General features: G+C 45.2%; 2 protein-coding genes and 2 non-coding genes across 5 annotated transcripts; 3 read left to right on the top strand and 1 right to left on the bottom strand.

Moving 5' to 3' along the window:
• Positions 1-70: 70 nt before the first annotated feature.
• On the top strand, positions 71-6,119 carry RPL7A (ribosomal protein L7a). The gene is made up of 8 exons (XM_068109638.2): positions 71-128; positions 530-827; positions 1,349-1,498; positions 3,063-3,203; positions 3,775-3,854; positions 4,280-4,410; positions 4,965-5,034; positions 5,948-6,119. Exons 1-8 carry the CDS (start codon positions 126-128, stop codon positions 6,050-6,052), a joined length of 978 nt encoding a protein of 325 aa, XP_067965739.1. The 5' UTR covers positions 71-125; the 3' UTR covers positions 6,053-6,119.
• Positions 1,163-1,238, top strand: LOC137424290 (small nucleolar RNA SNORD24). The gene has a single exon (XR_010983911.1). It is a non-coding gene; the product is annotated as a small nucleolar RNA SNORD24 (small nucleolar RNA).
• LOC137424289 (small nucleolar RNA SNORD36) lies at positions 3,977-4,047 on the top strand. Its single transcript, XR_010983910.1, has one exon. It is a non-coding gene; the product is annotated as a small nucleolar RNA SNORD36 (small nucleolar RNA).
• A 1,379-nt stretch (positions 6,120-7,498) lies between the features above and the next one.
• LOC137422953 (uncharacterized) lies at positions 7,499-18,126 on the bottom strand. 2 transcript variants are annotated; one of them, XM_068109639.2, is made up of 3 exons: positions 18,029-18,126; positions 10,358-10,625; positions 7,499-9,764 (listed from the first exon to the last, which is right to left on the bottom strand). In XM_068109639.2, exon 3 carries the CDS (start codon positions 9,677-9,679, stop codon positions 8,075-8,077), a length of 1,605 nt encoding a protein of 534 aa, XP_067965740.1. In that variant the 5' UTR covers positions 9,680-9,764; positions 10,358-10,625; positions 18,029-18,126; the 3' UTR covers positions 7,499-8,074. The 2 variants fall into 2 exon arrangements, with proteins under 2 accessions (XP_067965740.1, XP_067965742.1); XM_068109641.2 differs by having other exon boundaries at positions 10,358-10,516.
• Between the last annotated feature and the right edge of the window lie 905 nt (positions 18,127-19,031).

The following is a 19,031-nucleotide window of genomic DNA, read 5'->3' as shown; positions in this document are numbered from 1 at the left end:
TATATATGTATACGATCCTCTAGGATGTGAAAATTAGGGTAGGTGGGTGAAACGGAAGTGGCACGTGGGATCTCGCGATAACTCGGTGAGATTGGGCGAGAGTTCTCTTTCTCTCAGGTCCCATCATGGTACGCGCGTTGGTGATGGTGGTGGTCGGGGTTTTTTTTCCTACAATCCGGCTGCATCCTCCATAATTTTGTGCTTATAGGACCAGGATTTAGGCTCGATAGTCTTTGCTTGCTTCAAAGTATCAGGAATGGTTATTTTGTAGCTGATTGTGTTAATTTACTTTACCCACTTGGACTCGGCCTAACGTGTCGACGAACATGGCGTTTAGTACCTTCCTGTCTGAAGCTTGTCCGTTATCGTTTGTCTTTGGGTTCGTTTTGCACTTTTGTAATTTAGTATTTAATCCTGAAGTACCGGAATCGTATTGTTTTAGTGACGTTTTGGGCCTGCGTGTCGTACTTGAGACGAAAGTCGTTTGACATATGACATCAAAATGCGATGCTGTGTGCTCTTCTCGTAGCCGAAGGACAAGGATAAGGACAAGAGCAAGGCGAAGGATAAAGTTCAGGACAAAGGCAAAGGAAAGGACAAAGACAAGGATGCCAAGACGAAGCCTCAGGCGAAAAGCGCGGCGCCCCCCGCGTCTGCTACGGCCCCCGCCCATGCCAAACCGAAGGCCCGAGTAAAGCCCAAGATGAAGGGAACCATTAAAGGCCAAGGGAAGAAGGTCGCGCCGGCTCCATTTGCGACCAAGAAGCTTGAAGTGAAGAAGGTCGTTAATCCCCTCTTCGAGAAGAGGCCGAAGAACTTTGCCATTGGTGAGTTGGTGATACTTGTGTATTATTTGTCTTATTTTATTTATTTATTTTCTTTTTTAAATTTATTTATATATATATGTATATATTGGTGTATTTTTATTATTATTTGTGACTTTTTATTATTATTTCTTTCTTTTATTTTTTATAGGCATATATATATATATATATATATATATATATATATATATATATATATATATATATATATATATATTTGGTGTATTTTGATTATTTTTATTATTTGTGTGACTTTTTATTTATTTATTATTGTTGTATTTTGATTATCATTATTTGTGTGAGCTCCTTTTGGGGTGTATCCTATATCCGGCTGTTGCTGCAAATGATGATTTATATTTGCTATCAGAGCTGCTCGGCACTGACGACGACTTTTCCACCAAGATCGCTGATGTGGCACACCAGCCGGCTTAACATAACCTAGGTCTCCCATCCTGGGGTCTTGTACTGCGGTTTGGTTCCCCCCGTGGAGATGACGAGATGTCCTTGATTTGTATCTCGCGCAGGGCAAGACATCCAACCGAAGCGTGACCTCACCCGGTTCGTGAAATGGCCCCGGTACGTCCGTCTGCAGCGACAGCGTGCCATCCTGTACAAGAGGTTGAAGGTGCCACCTGCCATCAACCAGTTCACCCAGGCCCTCGACAAGCAAACTGGTGAGTGGAGAAATGGGAATAAAGGGGGGGGGGGGGGGGGGGACTTTCCGTCTTTAGCCTGGTGTTGGCTTAGCGGTTAGGGTGCCGGCTTGGGATCCTGGGTTCGAATCCCGGTTAATCGCTGAATTAACACCAGGGGGGTTGACTCAGCCTGTCATCCTTCCAAGGCCGGCAAATTGAGTACCAGCTTGCTGGGATGAATGATCCCGGTTTAGAATAGGTACACCTTATCCCTGCGCATCGTAAGAGCGTGACCATGGGTTGGCGTCAGGAAGGGCATCCGCCATCCGGCCATGAAAACATTGCCTCAAACAGGGAACCATGGTTGTCATGGGACCCGCAAGGCTAACCCCCGCTCTAGCGGGGGAAATGGCCTTAAAACGATCATTCATTCATATATTCTTTAGGAAGGCAACCTGGGCACAGGTGATGATGGACTGGAGATTTGGTTTGATAAGCTGCGATCCAATAGGCCGCTCCTGGTAGGCCACGTGTTTTTTTTTTTTTGGGGGGGGGGGGGTTGTATACAAGATGGAGGCTCGTGTAAGAGCTAACATTAATCACAAAAATACAAACTGACACATAAAACACAAAATAAAGGGAGCGGTAGACAAGATGGGGAGAGAGGGAAGCACACAAGTACAACATTTGAGAGCAGGGATATCGGGAGATCTGTGGGAGGGAGAGGAGGGATGGGAATGGGGGGTCGGGGGGATTACGAGAGGTATAAAACACAAGGACACTGACTGCTAGGACTTTCAGGAAAGAAGTTGGAATTTCAAAAAAGTGGAATCTGGGATGAAATTAGCGGGGGTAGATAAGATCAAGGTTTTGGATGGGGGAAGATAAGAGATGGTGGTGAACAGCTGTTTTAAAGACCTGGAGGGAGGAGTGGGATTGAAGAGAGTGAGGGAGTTTGTTCCAGAGGCGGGAGAAAAGGGGAATGAAAGAGTGAAGGTGAGCAGAGAGTCTTGATTTTGGCAGTTTCACCAGAAGAGGGTTGCTGGCAGATCTTGTGCGACCTGTAGGAATATTTGGGGGACAGAGCCCAGAGAGAGCTGGGGGTGCAAGGCCGGAGAGGAGTCGGTAGGAGACAGAAAGACCACCTACCTACCTGCCTGCGGTGAGTGAGTGAAAGGCCCTCGGAGTTAGCTTCATCGTGGGAGATTCCAACGATTAATCCGAACCCAGCTATAAAGTGTCGTCCCGCTGTTTAATGGGCAGGGTGATTCTTCAATGTGTGCCGCCTTCCCTAAGGTGGACGTTAAAACCACGCACCATCCGCCAGCATTAGTTGGTATACGTTAAAGATTCCATGAGGTCCTCGTTGAAGTGTAGGCGAGCTATCGCCAGCACCCTGAACAAATTACAAGTTCCTGCTCAAACCTACAGGGGGCACATCTACAGCACAGCCTGGGAAACGATGCTCGCCGCAGCCATATGTTGCATATGGAAGAAGAAGATTACTATGATGGTGCCGGATGGTGAAATCTGTGCTCTGAAAACGGTGTATTTTGAGCTTCCGGGTCTGTAAAGTTGTCATCTTTTCGCTCCTTTGTTATAGCAACACAACTTTTCAAGCTCGCCCACAAGTACCGACCCGAGACGAAGGTTGAACGCCGGCGCAGGCTCATGGCTCGTGCTGAGGAACGTGCTGCAGGCAAGCCAGATGCTCCCACTCGGCGTCCACCGGTGCTGCGCTCAGGTAATCTCTTTTGTGTAACTCATAAAAATGTATTGCCGCTTGACAACCCAACATCCCCAAAGTGTATTTTGCTTCCAGTGGTTCGGCCTAGACACTTGGGACGGCAAGGAATTTTCTCCATGATCATTTTCACAGTGGAAATTTTACCAATTTGTTGATCTGAGATCTTCGCCTTGGCTGGCCCACTGCGTACAACGGTTGCCACGTACAGTTTGAAAACTGATACTGTCCAGAAAGTCGGATAAAGTTTTAAAAAGTTTTCCAGATCGTCAAGACTGATGGTACATTCCACAGAAGGGCACAAAAGGTATGCTTTGCACCTGCAATACAGACTCTGAAATCACCCACCACCTTTTGGCCCAGTTTGGCTCCAAAGGAAGCTTTGGGAATGGAATAATGGTCTTGTGGAGCCTCTTCAGCCAGATACCTGTCACCACCTTGCATAAACCCAAAGAGCATCGTTGTATTATTCATGAAGGCTTTCTGGCGTACGGTTTCGCACACGTATTTAGCTGTTGGTTTTGGAGCCTCGCTACCTACCTCGTGATCGAATGCTCGTCTTCCTCTCTAGGGACAAACACCGTGACAACACTGGTCGAAAACAAGCGTGCCCTGCTGGTGATTATCGCCCACGATGTGGACCCCATAGAGGTGATGTCCCAGAGTTCTCTGCATATTACTTGCTAGCTCTCTTAGGTTGCAGTGCATCTGCGGTTTACCTGAGTGGGGCCCGAGCGCCAGTGCGGCGGCACGTTGGTGGGTTACGATGACGTGTGCTATGATGTCAACCATTTGTTTCTGAAACCTTGTGTGGAACAATTTGAGCTTTTTAACCCTGAGCACAGACTCGAGTCGAAAATGGTAACCACCTGACCTTCCCCTAGTTTCCGCACGCGTTCTGTCTGGAATAAACAAAATGGCCGCACCTTTGGTAGGAGATATGTTGAGCCGTGCAGCCATTATCGGTCGAGAGACATGAAGTCGATGCTTGTGCTTGTGAGTTCCCTTTTTGCGCACCCAGTCTCACTATTGTTCTCTTCTTCACATCCCAATCCCAAATCGACTGGAATGCGAAGCTCGTGATATTCCTCCCTGCACTGTGCCGTAAGATGGGCGTACCGTACTGCGTGGTGAAGGGGAAGGCTCGCCTGGGTCGTCTTGTCCATCGCAAAACCTGCACTAGCCTCGCCATTACCAGCGTGAACCCGTAATTATCTTCCTCGTCCATTTCTCCACACTGAATGTTCGCATAAATCCTCTCCTTCCTGCAATATGCTGATTTATTTTGTCGAGGATGCTGCCCCACTCCTTGTGGTTTTTTTGGTATACAAGATTGAGGCTCGTGTAGGAGCAAACATTAATCACATGAAAACAAACTGACAAATCATGTGATAAAGGGAGCGGGAGACGAGATGGGAGAGAGAGGGAAGCACACAAGCACTCAAGTACAACAGTAGAGAACAGGGACATCGGGAGATCTGTGGGCAGGAGGGGACTTGGGGGGCGGGGTGGGTGGGAGAGGTACGAGGTAGAAAAACACATTGACACTTCTCTGACTTGCAGGAAAAAAGTCGGCATTTCAAAAAAGTGGATCTGGGCCTGAATTAACGGGGGTAGAAAAGATCAAGGGCTTGGATGGGGGAAGATAAGAGATGGTGGTGAGTTGTTTTTCTAGTTAGTTGGGTGTAATATTGTGATTTGTGACTGCAGGTACGTTTCTTCCTGTGTGCTTCTAATAGGTTATCTTTTTCTTTTGCACAGTGAAGACAAACCTGCACTGGCAAAGCTGGCTGATGCCATACGTACAAACTACAACGAGCGATTTGAGGAGGTATATTGGGGGCGTGGTATATGTGCACTTTCTTTCTTTCTTCCTTTTTTGTTTCAGGTGTTTATGACGATGGAACAAGCAGAGGAGCTCAAAATGTAGTTTTTGTTTTGCCAGTCCAATTTTTTGTTTTTTTCTAAATCATAATAATCAGGCCTTTAAGTTACACGCTCGCTGCAGTGACGATCGCTGTGCCTGAAATAAATGTCCCCGGCAAATGTTTGGCAGAGGGAAATACATGTAGTTTGCCCCATATTAATGGTAATTTGAAGGCCTTCCTGATTCTGATGTCGCATGTGATCTGTTAGAGCGTCAGTTCTGCCGGAGCAGTTTCTCTGCAAGGGTTACTGGGTGGTTTGCCATTGCCTTCCTAGCAGTAGTGAGAGCAACAACAACATGCATTTTAAGGCCATTTTCCCTGCTGGAGTGGGGGTTTGCCTTGCGGTCCCCATGACAATCTTCTCCATTTTCCCCTATTTTCTGCATCTCTCCTTGTTAACCCCCTTGCCCGCATTTCTTCTTCCACCATCTTTAGTCAAGTCTTTCTCGGCCTTCCCCGTCCTCTACTTCCTTCTACAGTAGTTAGAGCAGGAATTTTAATTTGGCCAGGGTGCCGTGATGACTCGCCCACTCTTCACGAAGGACACTGTGGGATCTTTAACATCCACCAATTAATGCTGGCAGAGAGGACTCCCAGTTTAACGTCCATCTGAGGGACGACACACACATTGGTGAATCACCGTCTGCTCACTCCATGTGATTGAGAGAACAATTGGGAAAGCTGTCGATTTGTACTTTAATAAAGCAGAAAGTCCATTTGCAGAAACTGCTACCAACTGTGAGGGTTGATTTATTTATTTAGTTTAACTGCAGATGCAGCGAGGTTTCTTTTTCTTAATTTCGTTCCTTGTTGCAGATTCGTCGCCATTGGGGCGGAGGTGTCAACGGTGCCAAGTCTCTGGCCAGGATTGCCAAGCTGGAGAGGGTCAAGGCTAAAGAGCTTGCCAGCAAGTATGGCTAAGCAGAGCGTTGTGTGTTCATTGTCTGTTTTCTTTCTGGACTCCAATAAATGTGCACATCCTTTGCAATGTTTTCTTTTGTGCTTTGCTTCACACGTTACGAAGGAAGGGTACAAATGAAACCCGTGCTCGGCTTGTTTGGTCCAGTTTTAAATCCAAGCCTCGTGATTTGAGGATTGCCAGGTTCAAATCTTGTATTTGTGTACGAATTTCGGCTTATTAAATCAAATATTTGCTTCTGGAAGAGCGAGAAGATTGTTGCGGAGAGGCATTATCCTGGCAAGTAAAGCATGGATGGACTGGAGCAAGGAAATGAACAAACAGGAATTAATAGACAGTCAATCGACATCATTTTGTTTTTCTATCCGGATCTTGGAGCACTGCCGATTTGAAGCTCTGGTGGAAAATAAGAGTGGGATTGAACTTAGGAAGATGGTTCCACAAGGAGGATGTTGAGAGGAATAAGGGGGTGGAGGAGGGCTGTTGGGTTTGTATGGCTCAAAGTCGGGGAACGTTGGTGTGCGTAATGGAAAATAAGTCGTAAAATGGATATTTTGTTTTATTTATTTTGCAATAAAGGGAATCTGCCTTCACTTCCACCTGAATGGTGACCGACTTCGTCAGCGTCGGCATAAAAACCAAACGAACCATTGAATCGGAATTTTACCACCATTGATGCAGTAGGGATATGCCATCTTTTGCACGCATTGGTCAGCCAGCTGCCCAAACCCCACCCACATTTCTCACAACTCCATCCACCATGGCACCCATGGGATGGACCCCACCACATTTGTCGCTTGACTCCACCACCATGGCACTGACAAAATATTGCCGCCATCTTGCTTTTCTGGTGGCCCTAACACATCAGGCCTGTAGGCCTCTGCTTATACACTGCCCAGGTTTGTTGGGTCAGATTTCCATTGGCTTTGGTTTGTTGTTACCATGAGGGACCCTGAAAAACTCGTTTGAGGGATATAAATTGTTAGGTTTAATCAAGAGGAGTTAGTTAAGTGGACAGAGGAGGTGAAATATATATTTTGTGTAACAGGTTGTGACCACGGTGCAGTCATTCTTGTTTTTGACAATTGCGTTACCGCACTATGAGCATGTTCGCACGGGACGAGACGCTGTACAATATTTCCAATATGTACATGAACAACACAAAGCCAAAGTACAATTAAACTGCAGGTTTCTGGAAGGGCAACGAAGTCAATTCATGATCTCGTGTTCAAAATATGAAATTCAATTGAAAAAAATTAGTTCCTCGATCATGGAGAGACACGCAGAGTGAAAGACTACCCTTGCTACTCTATTGTATGCGCCTTCTCAAGATCTACAAACATACGGTACAACTTGTTTTTCTTTGCGAAGTACTTATCTTGAATCTGCGTCACTAAGGATCGCATCCGGCATTGACCTTCCACTCATAAAAGGTACGAAATGAGATCAACATTTTTATACCATTTTAATAAATAATGAACACTTGCTCAACAGCACACAAACAAACCACCATCATTATCTGTAGGCCATGAGCCCACTCGTCTCTCGTTCAGTTTTGTGGCAATGAAACCATCTCCTGGAACTAAGTACTCGGGTCTGTGTCCTGAATGAGTTTCATTCTGGAAAGAGTTGGAATTATGGAACAGATTCGCAAAAAATGGCAAAAACACGCTTTTTTTTTTTACCCCAATGACCATGTTCAAAATGGTCTGCAAAAATACTGCAGGATTGTCAAAGTTACAACACGTCAATACATATTCAGCTACAATATCCAAAATTTGAGTAGTTCCTTGATCATGGTCACAAAAATGGATTTCTCGCTGCATTTTGCCCTGTGGGTGCACGGCCTACTGAGTGTGGCTATGCTATTTGAATTGGTCAAGAGGTCATTCTCACCAGAAATCCAGCAAGTATACCAGCTGAAGCCAGTGTGGACCCCATAGAGGTGATATGCCAGTTCCAAAAGAAGCTGCACTCGCCATCTCTGACGTTGAAGGAAGCATTGCTGTGAGTGACCAAAAGTTTCATGAAAACATCTTGCATAAAGCCTGGCCCAGCTTCCTGGCCTCGGCTTTCTCCCGCTCCTGCACGAGAGCAAGCATCCGTTTCGTTGCGGAACAACACGGTTCCAGGACAAGCAACCTCTCCAAGTCTTCCCGAGCAGCTAGCAGGTCTCCTCTCTCGAGGCGTGCTCGTCCTCTACGATAAAGTGCTTTCAGGAGTTGAGGGCGCAGGGAAAGCGCCAGGTCGCAGCTTCTTTCAGCCAATCGGAAACACCCAAGTGACAAATGGCAGGCCGCAAGGTTAGCGTACAACGATGCAAGCTCTTCGTCGACCTCATCTTTCAACTGATCTTGTTCACTTTCTTCTGCCGATCTGATTTTTAATTCCTTAAGAGCCTGCACTTCACTTTCTCCTTTATTCTGATCTTCCTGCTCCTTGCCATCTGCACTATTTTCCTTCCGATCAACCTTCCTCTCCATTTCTTTACTTGCCTCCTGCTGCAACTCTGCCAATGCCTCACTCTTTGTCCCTATCCGTTTCCTTTCAATGTCAATTCCCATTCCCTTTTCATTGCTTTCTAGATCCTCACTCAAAATATCTACCTTTCCATACTCCCTTTTTGTTCCTTCACTCTTGTCCACCGCACTCTCTTCCTCTGTTTCATGCTCGCTGCTCTTTGCTTTCTGCTGCTTCTTTTTCGTCTCCTTAACTCGTATACAAACTAGCAGTCGAACGGCACGTCCGAACCTGCGTGCTGCGTCACGTGGTGCTCCAGCACCAAACAGTCTCACACCGTGACTCCTGTGCTTCCGTGCTCGTTCAAGACACTCTTTCATACTGGCTACCCAAGGCTCAACTGCTGGGAGGAACGTACGCAGCTCAAGAATGAAGAAAAGTTCTGCTTTTGGAATCTTTGACTGGATAACCTTCCCCTCTTCCTCTCCTATTATCTGTTGCACTACTTCCTCGTAATCATCATGTGTTCGCTGTTTTGTTTCTTTCTCCTCGATAACCACTTGTGCTGCTTCACCACCACTGCTACCTCTGCTTTTTTCACATTCCAATTCATCTCCGACCTGGATATTCACCTGCTGACCTTGCCAGCCGCCAGGATTCTTCATCAGACCTATTACACAGCGCTCTCCCTTCCGCATACTTTCTACACAGCTCTCCAACACCACTGCTACATCTGAATCCGCCTCACCGATGGTTGCCCAACGCCAGCCGCCCAACTGATAAGGTGGGCCAGGTACTGGACAGACATTCTCATCTACCTCCATGAACCACACCCGTAACTGGCACTTTGATCCCTCTCTTGGCCGTTCCAGCCCCCATCCAGGCAGCACAATCATTTTTGTGAACCGGGCGGCCGGGCAATGCCATAAGGAACCTCGTGCACCAAATGCATCACCATTGCCTCCATCATATCCATCATTCCTGATACTCCTTTGCATATCCTTCCCATGTGACGGATTATTGGTTTCCTCTTCTAAAGCCTCCGTATTCGTATTTTGTGGCTCAAAATCTGCCCTTTCCTGCTTCATTTCACCCACGTTCTTCCACATTTTCCACGTTGTCTCCTCTTCCACTGCATATTCATCACTTTCATCGTCTACCTTCTCCATTGGATTTTCCGATCGACTCACATTAAACTTTCTTCAAGCAAACATACAGCTGTTGCAATTATGTCTCAGAAGACCAAAATTTGATCTGCAGGGGAAAGAAAAAGAAAGTTACAATAATTCCTGTTTAAAAGAAAATTAAAGGAAGGAAAAGCTATTTATTCAACAATTAATTCAAATGACTGAAGGTGAAGTAGCTATTAGAGCGAAGTCGATGGCGTGCCATCGTATATACCCACGCTTCCCACCTTAAGCAAAGTTGAAAGATGGCAGAAAATCAACCAGGAATGACCCAATATCAAATTTTGAGTTTAAATTTTTTTCCCCCAATTTGACCCCTGTGAACAAGTTCCCACTCCGTGAGGAATGAACTGTGGTCAAATCAAAAAGAAAATCGTTATTTGTATTTCATGTGTCCCCAAATGTTGATTCCATATACAAATTTTCATGGAAAGAAATTTTTTGACGTGTGACCGTAATTGCATTTTTGGCTTTTGACCTTTTGACCCTGCCCGAAGGGGGCAAGGCCAAAATGATACTGCTCTCACCCCTTCTTGCCATGTGGTGATCGCAACTACTGTAATAAGTTTGGTGAACTTCTGCACAACCACATAATTTTTCAGAATGCGTGGGGGCAATGATTAAAAACACAATTTAGAAATGATTTGCATCAGACCGTACCTGCTTTTCAGGGTGATATTACCAAAAACAGCATCTTCACTGCTACGTTGGGGAAGTTGCTGGCTCTAAACCAATGCCGGACAGGTTGTCACCATAGGATGTTGCTTCAGGCAGCAAGTTTTTCGTTTCATCAGAGAGCAGGTGCACAATGGCCAACACCTGTGAAATATAGCATGGGATCTTCTATGTCCATGAGGTTATGCTCAGCAAATAGGACACCCAGCTTAAAATCCCTCTGAATGAAGAACTTCGTGATGGTGAACTCTGTCTGCAAAACACCAGGGTGACAATTATTAGAGAACAAAATGATGATTCAGCTATCCTGCGACTGCCAGCCCTCTACCACTACATACAACATATATGCCATTCTCGGATAAATTATACTTGTACTTATAGGGTGCATCCTGAACTCCTGAAAAAGTTTTTACAAAATTACTTAATGGGGCTGCTTAACTGATGAATTGTGCCTTTTCCCTTAAAAGCATGAAACTTGGCACATGGCTAGAATACCCCAAAAATAAAGATTTTTAGTCCAGGGGGTATCTCCAATTTCACCCCATATGGCGGCCATCTTGAAATTCAAGATGGCCGTCATACAAGACCTGTTTTGATGAATATCTCCATAATTAGAACAGATATCAAAATGGTTGAAGTGCCTATACCTACATTTTTAGGGTCTAGGAATCCAATGGCAACATAAAATATTCAATAGTATATGGCAGCCATCTTGAAATCCAAGATGGCCGCCATAACAGACCTGTTTTGATGAATATCTCCATAATTAGAACAGCTATCTAAATGGTTGCAGTGCCTACACCTACATTTTTAGGGTCTAGGAATCCAATGGTAACATAAAATATTAAGCAGTCCTATGAAAATATTAATTTTGCATAGTATCATGCATACTGGGAATGCATATAAATACTCTTAACAGGTTGGCATTCTTCAGTGGTTAAAAGTGTCTATGACATCGCAGACTGTAACTGTGCCATCTTGTGGTTTTCTAGTCTTTGCTGCATTCTCCATCACATGCGCAGAGAGAAGTACAGGGAAGTGCAGCTTTCTTACACCGGCAACGACCAGTACATCCTTTTTTGCACCCACACTTAAGTTCATTGCAGATCTTTGCAGCCTCTGGAAGTGTTGTCCATATTGGTTTGAACTGGCCAGCAGACGTTTTTTGCCAACCCCATTCAGTGGGGCTTGGTAGATCAGGCTTAGCATGCAATGCTTGTCCCCAGCATAGTGCGCCTTGGTATACTGCCCGCTTTACGTGCTGCACAAGGGCATCATGTGTTGGTGGAATTGATTCCACAGGTCTGCCCTTCTTTGCAAACAGTTTCTTTCGTACAATGTTAATGTCAGTAGCAGTACTTGTGCGATCATACAACAGAATAACAAATCTCTCAATGACGTTCATGCAGGTTTCAGTTATCTCTGTGCTCTGGTGGCAAATTTCTGCTAGTACCTCTGTGAGCTCAGGGAATGATTCCCACACATTCCATGCAGTTACCTTTCCACGCCCATTAAACGCTGAAGAAGCGTCACACCCTGTTAGTGCATGAAACATGGGGAGGGCTTTAGATTTCTCAGGGCCAAGAGCTGTGGCTATATCATGTGCAGAGATAAATCGCATGTTCTTGCCTGTCCCAAATTGTAACCATATCATCACTGAAAGCTTCTGGGATGCTGTAACTGCAAGCACGACAACATCTGTGTCCACAGTTTGTATGAGGACCTTACTATGCCCTCTCTGTGTTGCATCAGCAGCATGTAGGAACATCCGACCATCTGCCTCTTCCTGAGTGCACGGGGAGAGTGATTCTAGATCAATGCGTGGTGGAGCAGTAAGAACCTCTGTATCAAGTGTGACAACTAGCTCCTTGCGCTGGTCTTCAAATGATTTAATTGTTTCATTGGAAAGGAAGCTGAAGAGTTCACGCTTGTTTTCATCAACTCGAAGAAAGTTCTGCCACTGTCCAGGAATTGCAACTGAGGTATCTACTCGTCGGCGAACCCCCTTGCCACGCTTTTCACGGGTCATGCTCTTAAGGCTGTCGGGTAGGTAACGGTCCCACACCAGATCAAGTCGGGTTGCAGATTTGTACTGTGAGAAAACAAATGGGATGAAGACCTTTTTGGCATATTCGCCAAATGTTTTGACTGTGCCAACATCGGGCTTTAGCTTTTGAACAATTACTGCCCCGTCAAGTATGACACATGTCACCTCTGGCATCTGTGTGCTTGATGGTGAAAGTTCCTCAAAGCAGTCCAAAAGGTCGCTCTTTGTACCAGGTCGAAGCTTCCCATCCTTGGACAGAGATGGAGGGAAAGATTGATTTTCATGACGGAAAAATTCATCCAGGTTTCCCTCGCGGGTTTGACAGGCAATATAGAGGCGAGAAAACAGTTGAACATCACTCTTCAATGAGGCTACCTTGTGTTTATCTGTCAGCTGGTCTGTTACTGATGAGCTGCCAAACAGAGGTAACTTTTTGCGCGGGACGACATCATTCAAAGGCTTTGAGCATTCAATCAAAGGCTTTGAGCACGGGACGACATCATTCAAAGGCTTTGAGCATTCAATCAGCCTCTCTTGCACAAATGACTCCATAGCCTCCTTTCCCACTTTCTGCACGTCTTTCACTTTGTACGACTGATGCACTTGCTATATCCTTTGTGTCAAGGACCAAAAGGTCAGCGGTTTCTTCAAGAAATGGATTACCTAGCTCCTCGATAACTGATACAAGTGATCTGCCATGTTTGTCAAAGGTCATCTGGGTGCTTTTATTCTGATCATGATGCAGTGATGGCGCTTTGCTTTCATGTTGCTCCTGTGCAGTCTCAAACTCATCAATCACCCTTGAGACCTCTGGACCTGCAACCATCCATCTTTGCAGAGCATGGGCATTGTCCAGCAGACCCACAGCTCCTCCATCTCCCTTGATACGTGCATTGTTCTGTTCATGTGCATGATCTGTAGCAATTGAAGAAAATTTGCGTTGGGTCTTTTGTACCGTGAACATGCCAGCTCGGAAATTATCCAGAACTTTAGGGTGTGTCTTGTGCAAGTCCATCATATCACGCAAATGGACTGTAACCCATCTTGCATAGTGCGTATGGTCAAGAGCAAAGAACCACGGAAGAAGCTCCCATAAAGCATCTAAGTACATTTCAAAGTCAGCCTCCCTCAATGAGCGCACAAAGGTCAGGATGCTGTTCTCCAATGCCATCGTGAGACTCCAGTATTGGAACTGTGGGTGTTCCTTAGTCATTTTGCCACACCAATCAGTAAATGAAAGTTTCGTCTCAGCTTCTATTGCATAGTCATTGTATGCCCGATGCTGCAGTATGTGCAAGGCTGCAGCTGTCACCTGATGGGCATTGCGCGAGCGTGAAACATGTGCAGCTCGCAGGAAAGAATCTGCACTTCCCGCTGAGGCAATATTGGCTTGCACCAATGCTTCTACCCAGCCGCTTCCAGATAACCAGTCACCCGATGTCTTCAGTGCAGTCATTTCAAAGTGCAATCCTCCGAATAGCAGAACAAATCTGTCCTCTCCATATTGCTCATGCCATTTCCATTGAATCTGTTTTGCAATTGCAAATAATGGTTGATCAAGGGCAATGACAGGAGTCTGTCCTGGATTTAGATGTTGCACGGCACTCCCAATGACATCCATGGAGTGTTTTATCATGGCCACAGTGTGTGCACTTTCATGAAACGGCGGCATTAGAGCCGTTACAGATGTTGGTCGAGTTGACTGAGACAGGTTGTGAGCATGGTATGCAGGTATGCCAGGTATGCAGGTATGCAGGCATGGTATGCCATATACTATTGAATATTTTATGTTGCCATTGGATTCCTAGACCCTAAAAATGTAGGTATAGGCACTTCAACCATTTTGATATAAAACCACCGTTTAGAGGCCATTTTTCCCTGCAAAGCGGGGGTTGGCCTTTTCGGGGACCGTGGTAGTTGTTGTTTTTTGGTCCCCTTTTTGAAGCAATGTTTTACGGCCGGATGCCCTTCCTGACGCCAACCCTTTTTGCCGCCTTCAACGACAAACAGGGAATTACCAGTGAACTGGTACTCAAACCATTCTCTGGTAAAGTGAACCATTTTGATATCTGTTCTAATTATGGAGATATTCATCAAAATAGGTCTTGTATGACGGCCATCTTTGATTTCAAGATGGCCGCCATATGGGGTGAAATTGGGGATGCCTCCTGGACTAAAAATCTTTCTTTTCGGGTATTCTAGCCATGTGCCAAGTTTCATGCTTTTAAGGGAAAAGGCACAATCGATCCGAATTTTTTAGCTAAGCCGCCCAGCTATAAGAGTACATGTATATATGTACACACATATACACAAATATATATATATATATATAAACATTCATACACAAATATATACATCTATATATATATATATATATATATATATATATATAAGTTTTTGTTTGTTTGTTTGTCTGCATGTGCTAATCTACACAGTGAAAGATAGGAGGAAACCTCTGAAACCAAAAATGTCGGGACGGGCCCCGGGAAGGTTATAGGCTAGGACGCTAGGTGGTGAGGCCGGTTGAGGCCGCCCCGGCCGGGCTGGGCCCATTTCGCAATGAAAAGCTGAGCTGAATTATATTAGGCAATCTTCTACGGCCGCGAGTAAAAGCTGAATTATTGTATCGATTCATTCAAAAAGAACCCGGGCAACGCCGGGTGCTTTTGGCTCGTATAGAAAAAAAACACAACACACAACACACAACACACAACACACACACACACACACACACACACACACACACACACACACACACACACACACACACACACACACAACACACACACACACACACACACACACACACACACACACACACACGCGGATCTCCCGAAGCCCGTTCCCGTTACAAGGGGGATTAAACCCCTTTTTCCCCCTGGGTCTTCGGGTCCGCGAGACCGAATCGCCACTCCCGGGCAAACGTGAAAAAGGGTATCGGGGCAAATTCGCACGTACCTTTAACCCACGCTGCCATGAAAGCGGGGATCGAGCCTTGCACGAGCCACGCTTAATCGAGTACACCCGAGCGGAATGCGTATCACGTGACTCGTGCTGTTACTTTTATTGGAACCCGATTCGAGCGGTTTTATTCGTACCATGCGAAGCCAATGGATGGAAGGGACAGGACGGTCAAATCAGAGGAAGAACACAATTTATTTACACTATTATGTACATTGTACAATGATAATTATGAAGGAAAGGGGGACACAGAGCAGAAGCTTAACCAGTTTAACTTATTACCCAGACACGGGCCCAATCACTCACACGGGGAAATGGAAGAAGAGCAGGTTCGCGCGCCAAACGCGCCTTGCTGCCGGTCGCTCCCGGACAGCTCGCTCGTGGTGTAGCCCTCTGGCGGTCACGGCACGTATGCAGGAGAAATGCAGGCAGGAGGAGATTGCGCGTCTGTGGCCCGGCACGGGTCGTCCTCTCGAGCGCGCGATTAAAACAGCGGCAGAGCGCAGGGTACAGGGCACGGGGCAAGTTCGTGTACAACGAGGCTATTACAACAGTCAATTCAAGCACTTCGACTTGTTCAGGGCTGGGCGACTTTCACTCCTCGTCTCTCGTTCTTGATCTCACCCGTTCTGCCACCCACGAACTCTCACAGCTCTCTCCTCTCGTGCGTTCTTCATTCTGACTCACGCGCGTTCTGCTTAATGGGCTCGGGGCAGGACCTTATATGGCACCTCCTCGATCTTACCCGAATGTTCCAAGCCCCGCCTCCTGCCACAGTGGTAAGCCAAACCCCTCGAGCCCTGATTGGCGGCTCGTTGCTTACCGGCCACTCCCCCTGCAGCTCGTCCCTTCGGCCTTGCCAGACTTGCCCAGGCCTGCCGCGTGGCATCCCAGCGCCAAACCAAAAGCACGAAAGCAAAGCGCCAAAAGAACACAAAACTAAACACAGGAAAGGACTAACTTACATTCACTAAGAAATAACTGAACTATTGTGAGGCTTCATGTTGTGGTGCGTCTACCTATGAGAGGGAATTAACCTTTATTCCAAAACCGCAACAATATGTATATATATATATATATATACAGGGGGCTGCAAAAGTAGGCAAAAATGAAGGGGTTGAAGGGGGCCTGTCTTATTTGTTTTGATGCAACGCAAGATCAACTAGTGGAGACACAGCCTTAAGGGTGTAGTACTTAAAGGTGAACAGGTGATTTTTTTTTTTTGATTTTTTTTTTTAGCTGAACAGTTTCCTTCTAGTCTTATAAACAAGAATCATGCTATTATTCCCTATTGATTCTTCTTTTTTTGCAATTGTTTTTATGTTTTGCTATGCATTATGTTTTGCACTCTGTCAAAGCGTCTTTGGGCTTCCTGAAAAGCGCTATATAAAATAAATGCATTATTATTATTATTATTATTATTAGAGGTCATAGAGTGCGGTCATAGAAGTACCCCTAATTATTGAAAAATTCAAATTTCAATTCAATTCAATATAATATTTTGCATGAAATTTGTTACAACTTTAATTTGCATCATTCTTTTGGGCTGAAATTTGGACAGGATATTCAGAATATCACTTCCTTTAAAATGATGAAGGCTTTTGTTTATAGGAGTAGCCATTGTGGATTTATTGAAGGACAACCAAGTTTTATCTGGTAATTGGCATAATTAGCTACTTAGTGAACATTTGACATAATTTCACAAAATCCTCTCATCAGGTAGTAGAGTAACACATGTATAATACATGTACCAAGTTTTGTGTGAAAAGAATGACAGGTGACATAGAAGATAGAAGTAGAAATGTGTTCTTTGTTTTTCCTTGTTTTTTATTGACGGTCTAATTTATGCAAATTATATGCATGTAATATGACAAAGAAGCGTTGAAACTGGTCTGAGTTAAAGCCAAGATTATATCTTTCAAGAAAAACTGAAAATTACATATTAACTTGACTTTGTTTTTGTGTAAAGGCCTCTCAAAGGTACCTATGTAGTTTTCTCAATTTTTCACCAGTACTACACCCTTAAACTGAAACACATAATAATGAAATAACTATTGAGAAGGTCCGATGGTTTTCTACGTGTGCGCGATGGACTAACTAAAGGACGACCTTTGACCTTTAGTCCTTTACAACAACGAATGGAGCTATTTACACGAATCATTACATTACACAAAGGGGGTATATTTACAATAAATTACACACAGTGCACGGTTTCCCAAATCCGTTACAATATATTATATTATATTGTATATATATATATGTGTGTGTGTGTGTGTGTGTGTGTGTGTGTGTGTGTGTGTGTGTGTGTGTGTGTGTGTGTGTGTGTGTGTGTGTGTGTGTGTGTGTGTGTGTGTGTGTGTGTGTGTGTGTGTGTGTGTGTCAATCAGTCAGTCAGTCACTAGAAAGTGACTGCAGATCAATGAATCTTGTTTCACCTCCTTATGCATTTGCCCAGAGAGTAGACATCCTCAACAAATAACAAGATCCGGTTAGATATGAAGAGGAAAGCATGCGTGTGTATGTATGTGTATTTTGTGTGTTTATATATATTATTAATATATATAAACACACACAAAATACACATTCATACGCACAAATGTATACATACATATATATATATATATATAAACACACGTACACATGCACACCTGCAAAAGCGATGAAGATAACAAGGAAAGTTGGACTTGGACGAGGCCTCAAAACAGCAACCAAATGGACCAACGTCACTGACAACCAATCAGAAAGCACCGCAAAACAAACAGCGAATCAAATATCCACACAGCACAAGCAGCCTATCAGAGCGTCGCAATAGTAGCCAATCAATTGAGTCGGCCAACCAGCCTCTCCTCCAATCAGTGCCTCCAATGCGAGGATATGCACCACGCCACCACGAACTCACGAGTCACGTGTTTCTTTTACTTCGCTTTTCAGTTTTCATGCGAACCTCAAATTCACGGAACTGAAGGGATTTGTTTGGGTTTGAATCAAATGGTAACGCGACGTGGTCTGTCCAGGCAGGTAGTGCGAGTACTCGGTAGTGAGGGTAGTTTGTACGAGACTGTAGGGAAAGAACCGGCACCTCCGGCTCCTCCCTCACCCTCACCTGTACCTGTTTGGGAGATTCCACACCGAGTCGAGTCTCACGTTATTAATACAACATCGACAGGGGGTTTTCATTCCGTTTCTCAACCTTCCACCGACACACACAAGACAAACACCGACAAACAAACCCAGTTATGCTGGAAGGTTGTGATGTGTGAGGATGAGAAGCAGAGGTGTGAGGAGGAGAAACAGGTGTGAGGAGAGGAAGCAGAGGTGTGAGGAGGGGAAGCAGAGGTGTGAGGAGGTGAAACAGAGGTGTGAGGTGAAGCAGAGGTGTGAGGAGGTGAAACGGAGGTGTGGGGTGAAGCAGAGGTGTGAGGAGGTGAAACGTGTGAGGTGGTGAAACTGCTGTAAGGAGGTGAGAGATGTGAGGTGAAGCAGTGTGAGAGGTTGAAACAGGTGTGAGGTGAAGCAGATGTGTGAGAAGGTGAAGCAGATGTGTGAGAAGGTGAAGTAGAGGTGTGAGGAGGTGAAACATGTGTGAGAAGGTGAAACGGAGGTGTGAGGAGGTGAAAGGGATGTGTGAGGAGGTGAAACAGAGGTGTGGGG

The sequence above is a fragment of the Myxine glutinosa genome, chromosome 3, assembly GCF_964187855.1.
Source record: "Myxine glutinosa chromosome 3, kmMyxGlut1.1, whole genome shotgun sequence".
Lineage (NCBI taxonomy): Eukaryota > Metazoa > Chordata > Myxini > Myxiniformes > Myxinidae > Myxine > Myxine glutinosa.
Note: the sequence above shows the minus strand (reverse complement) of the source record. Positions and strands in the feature narration are given on the sequence as shown.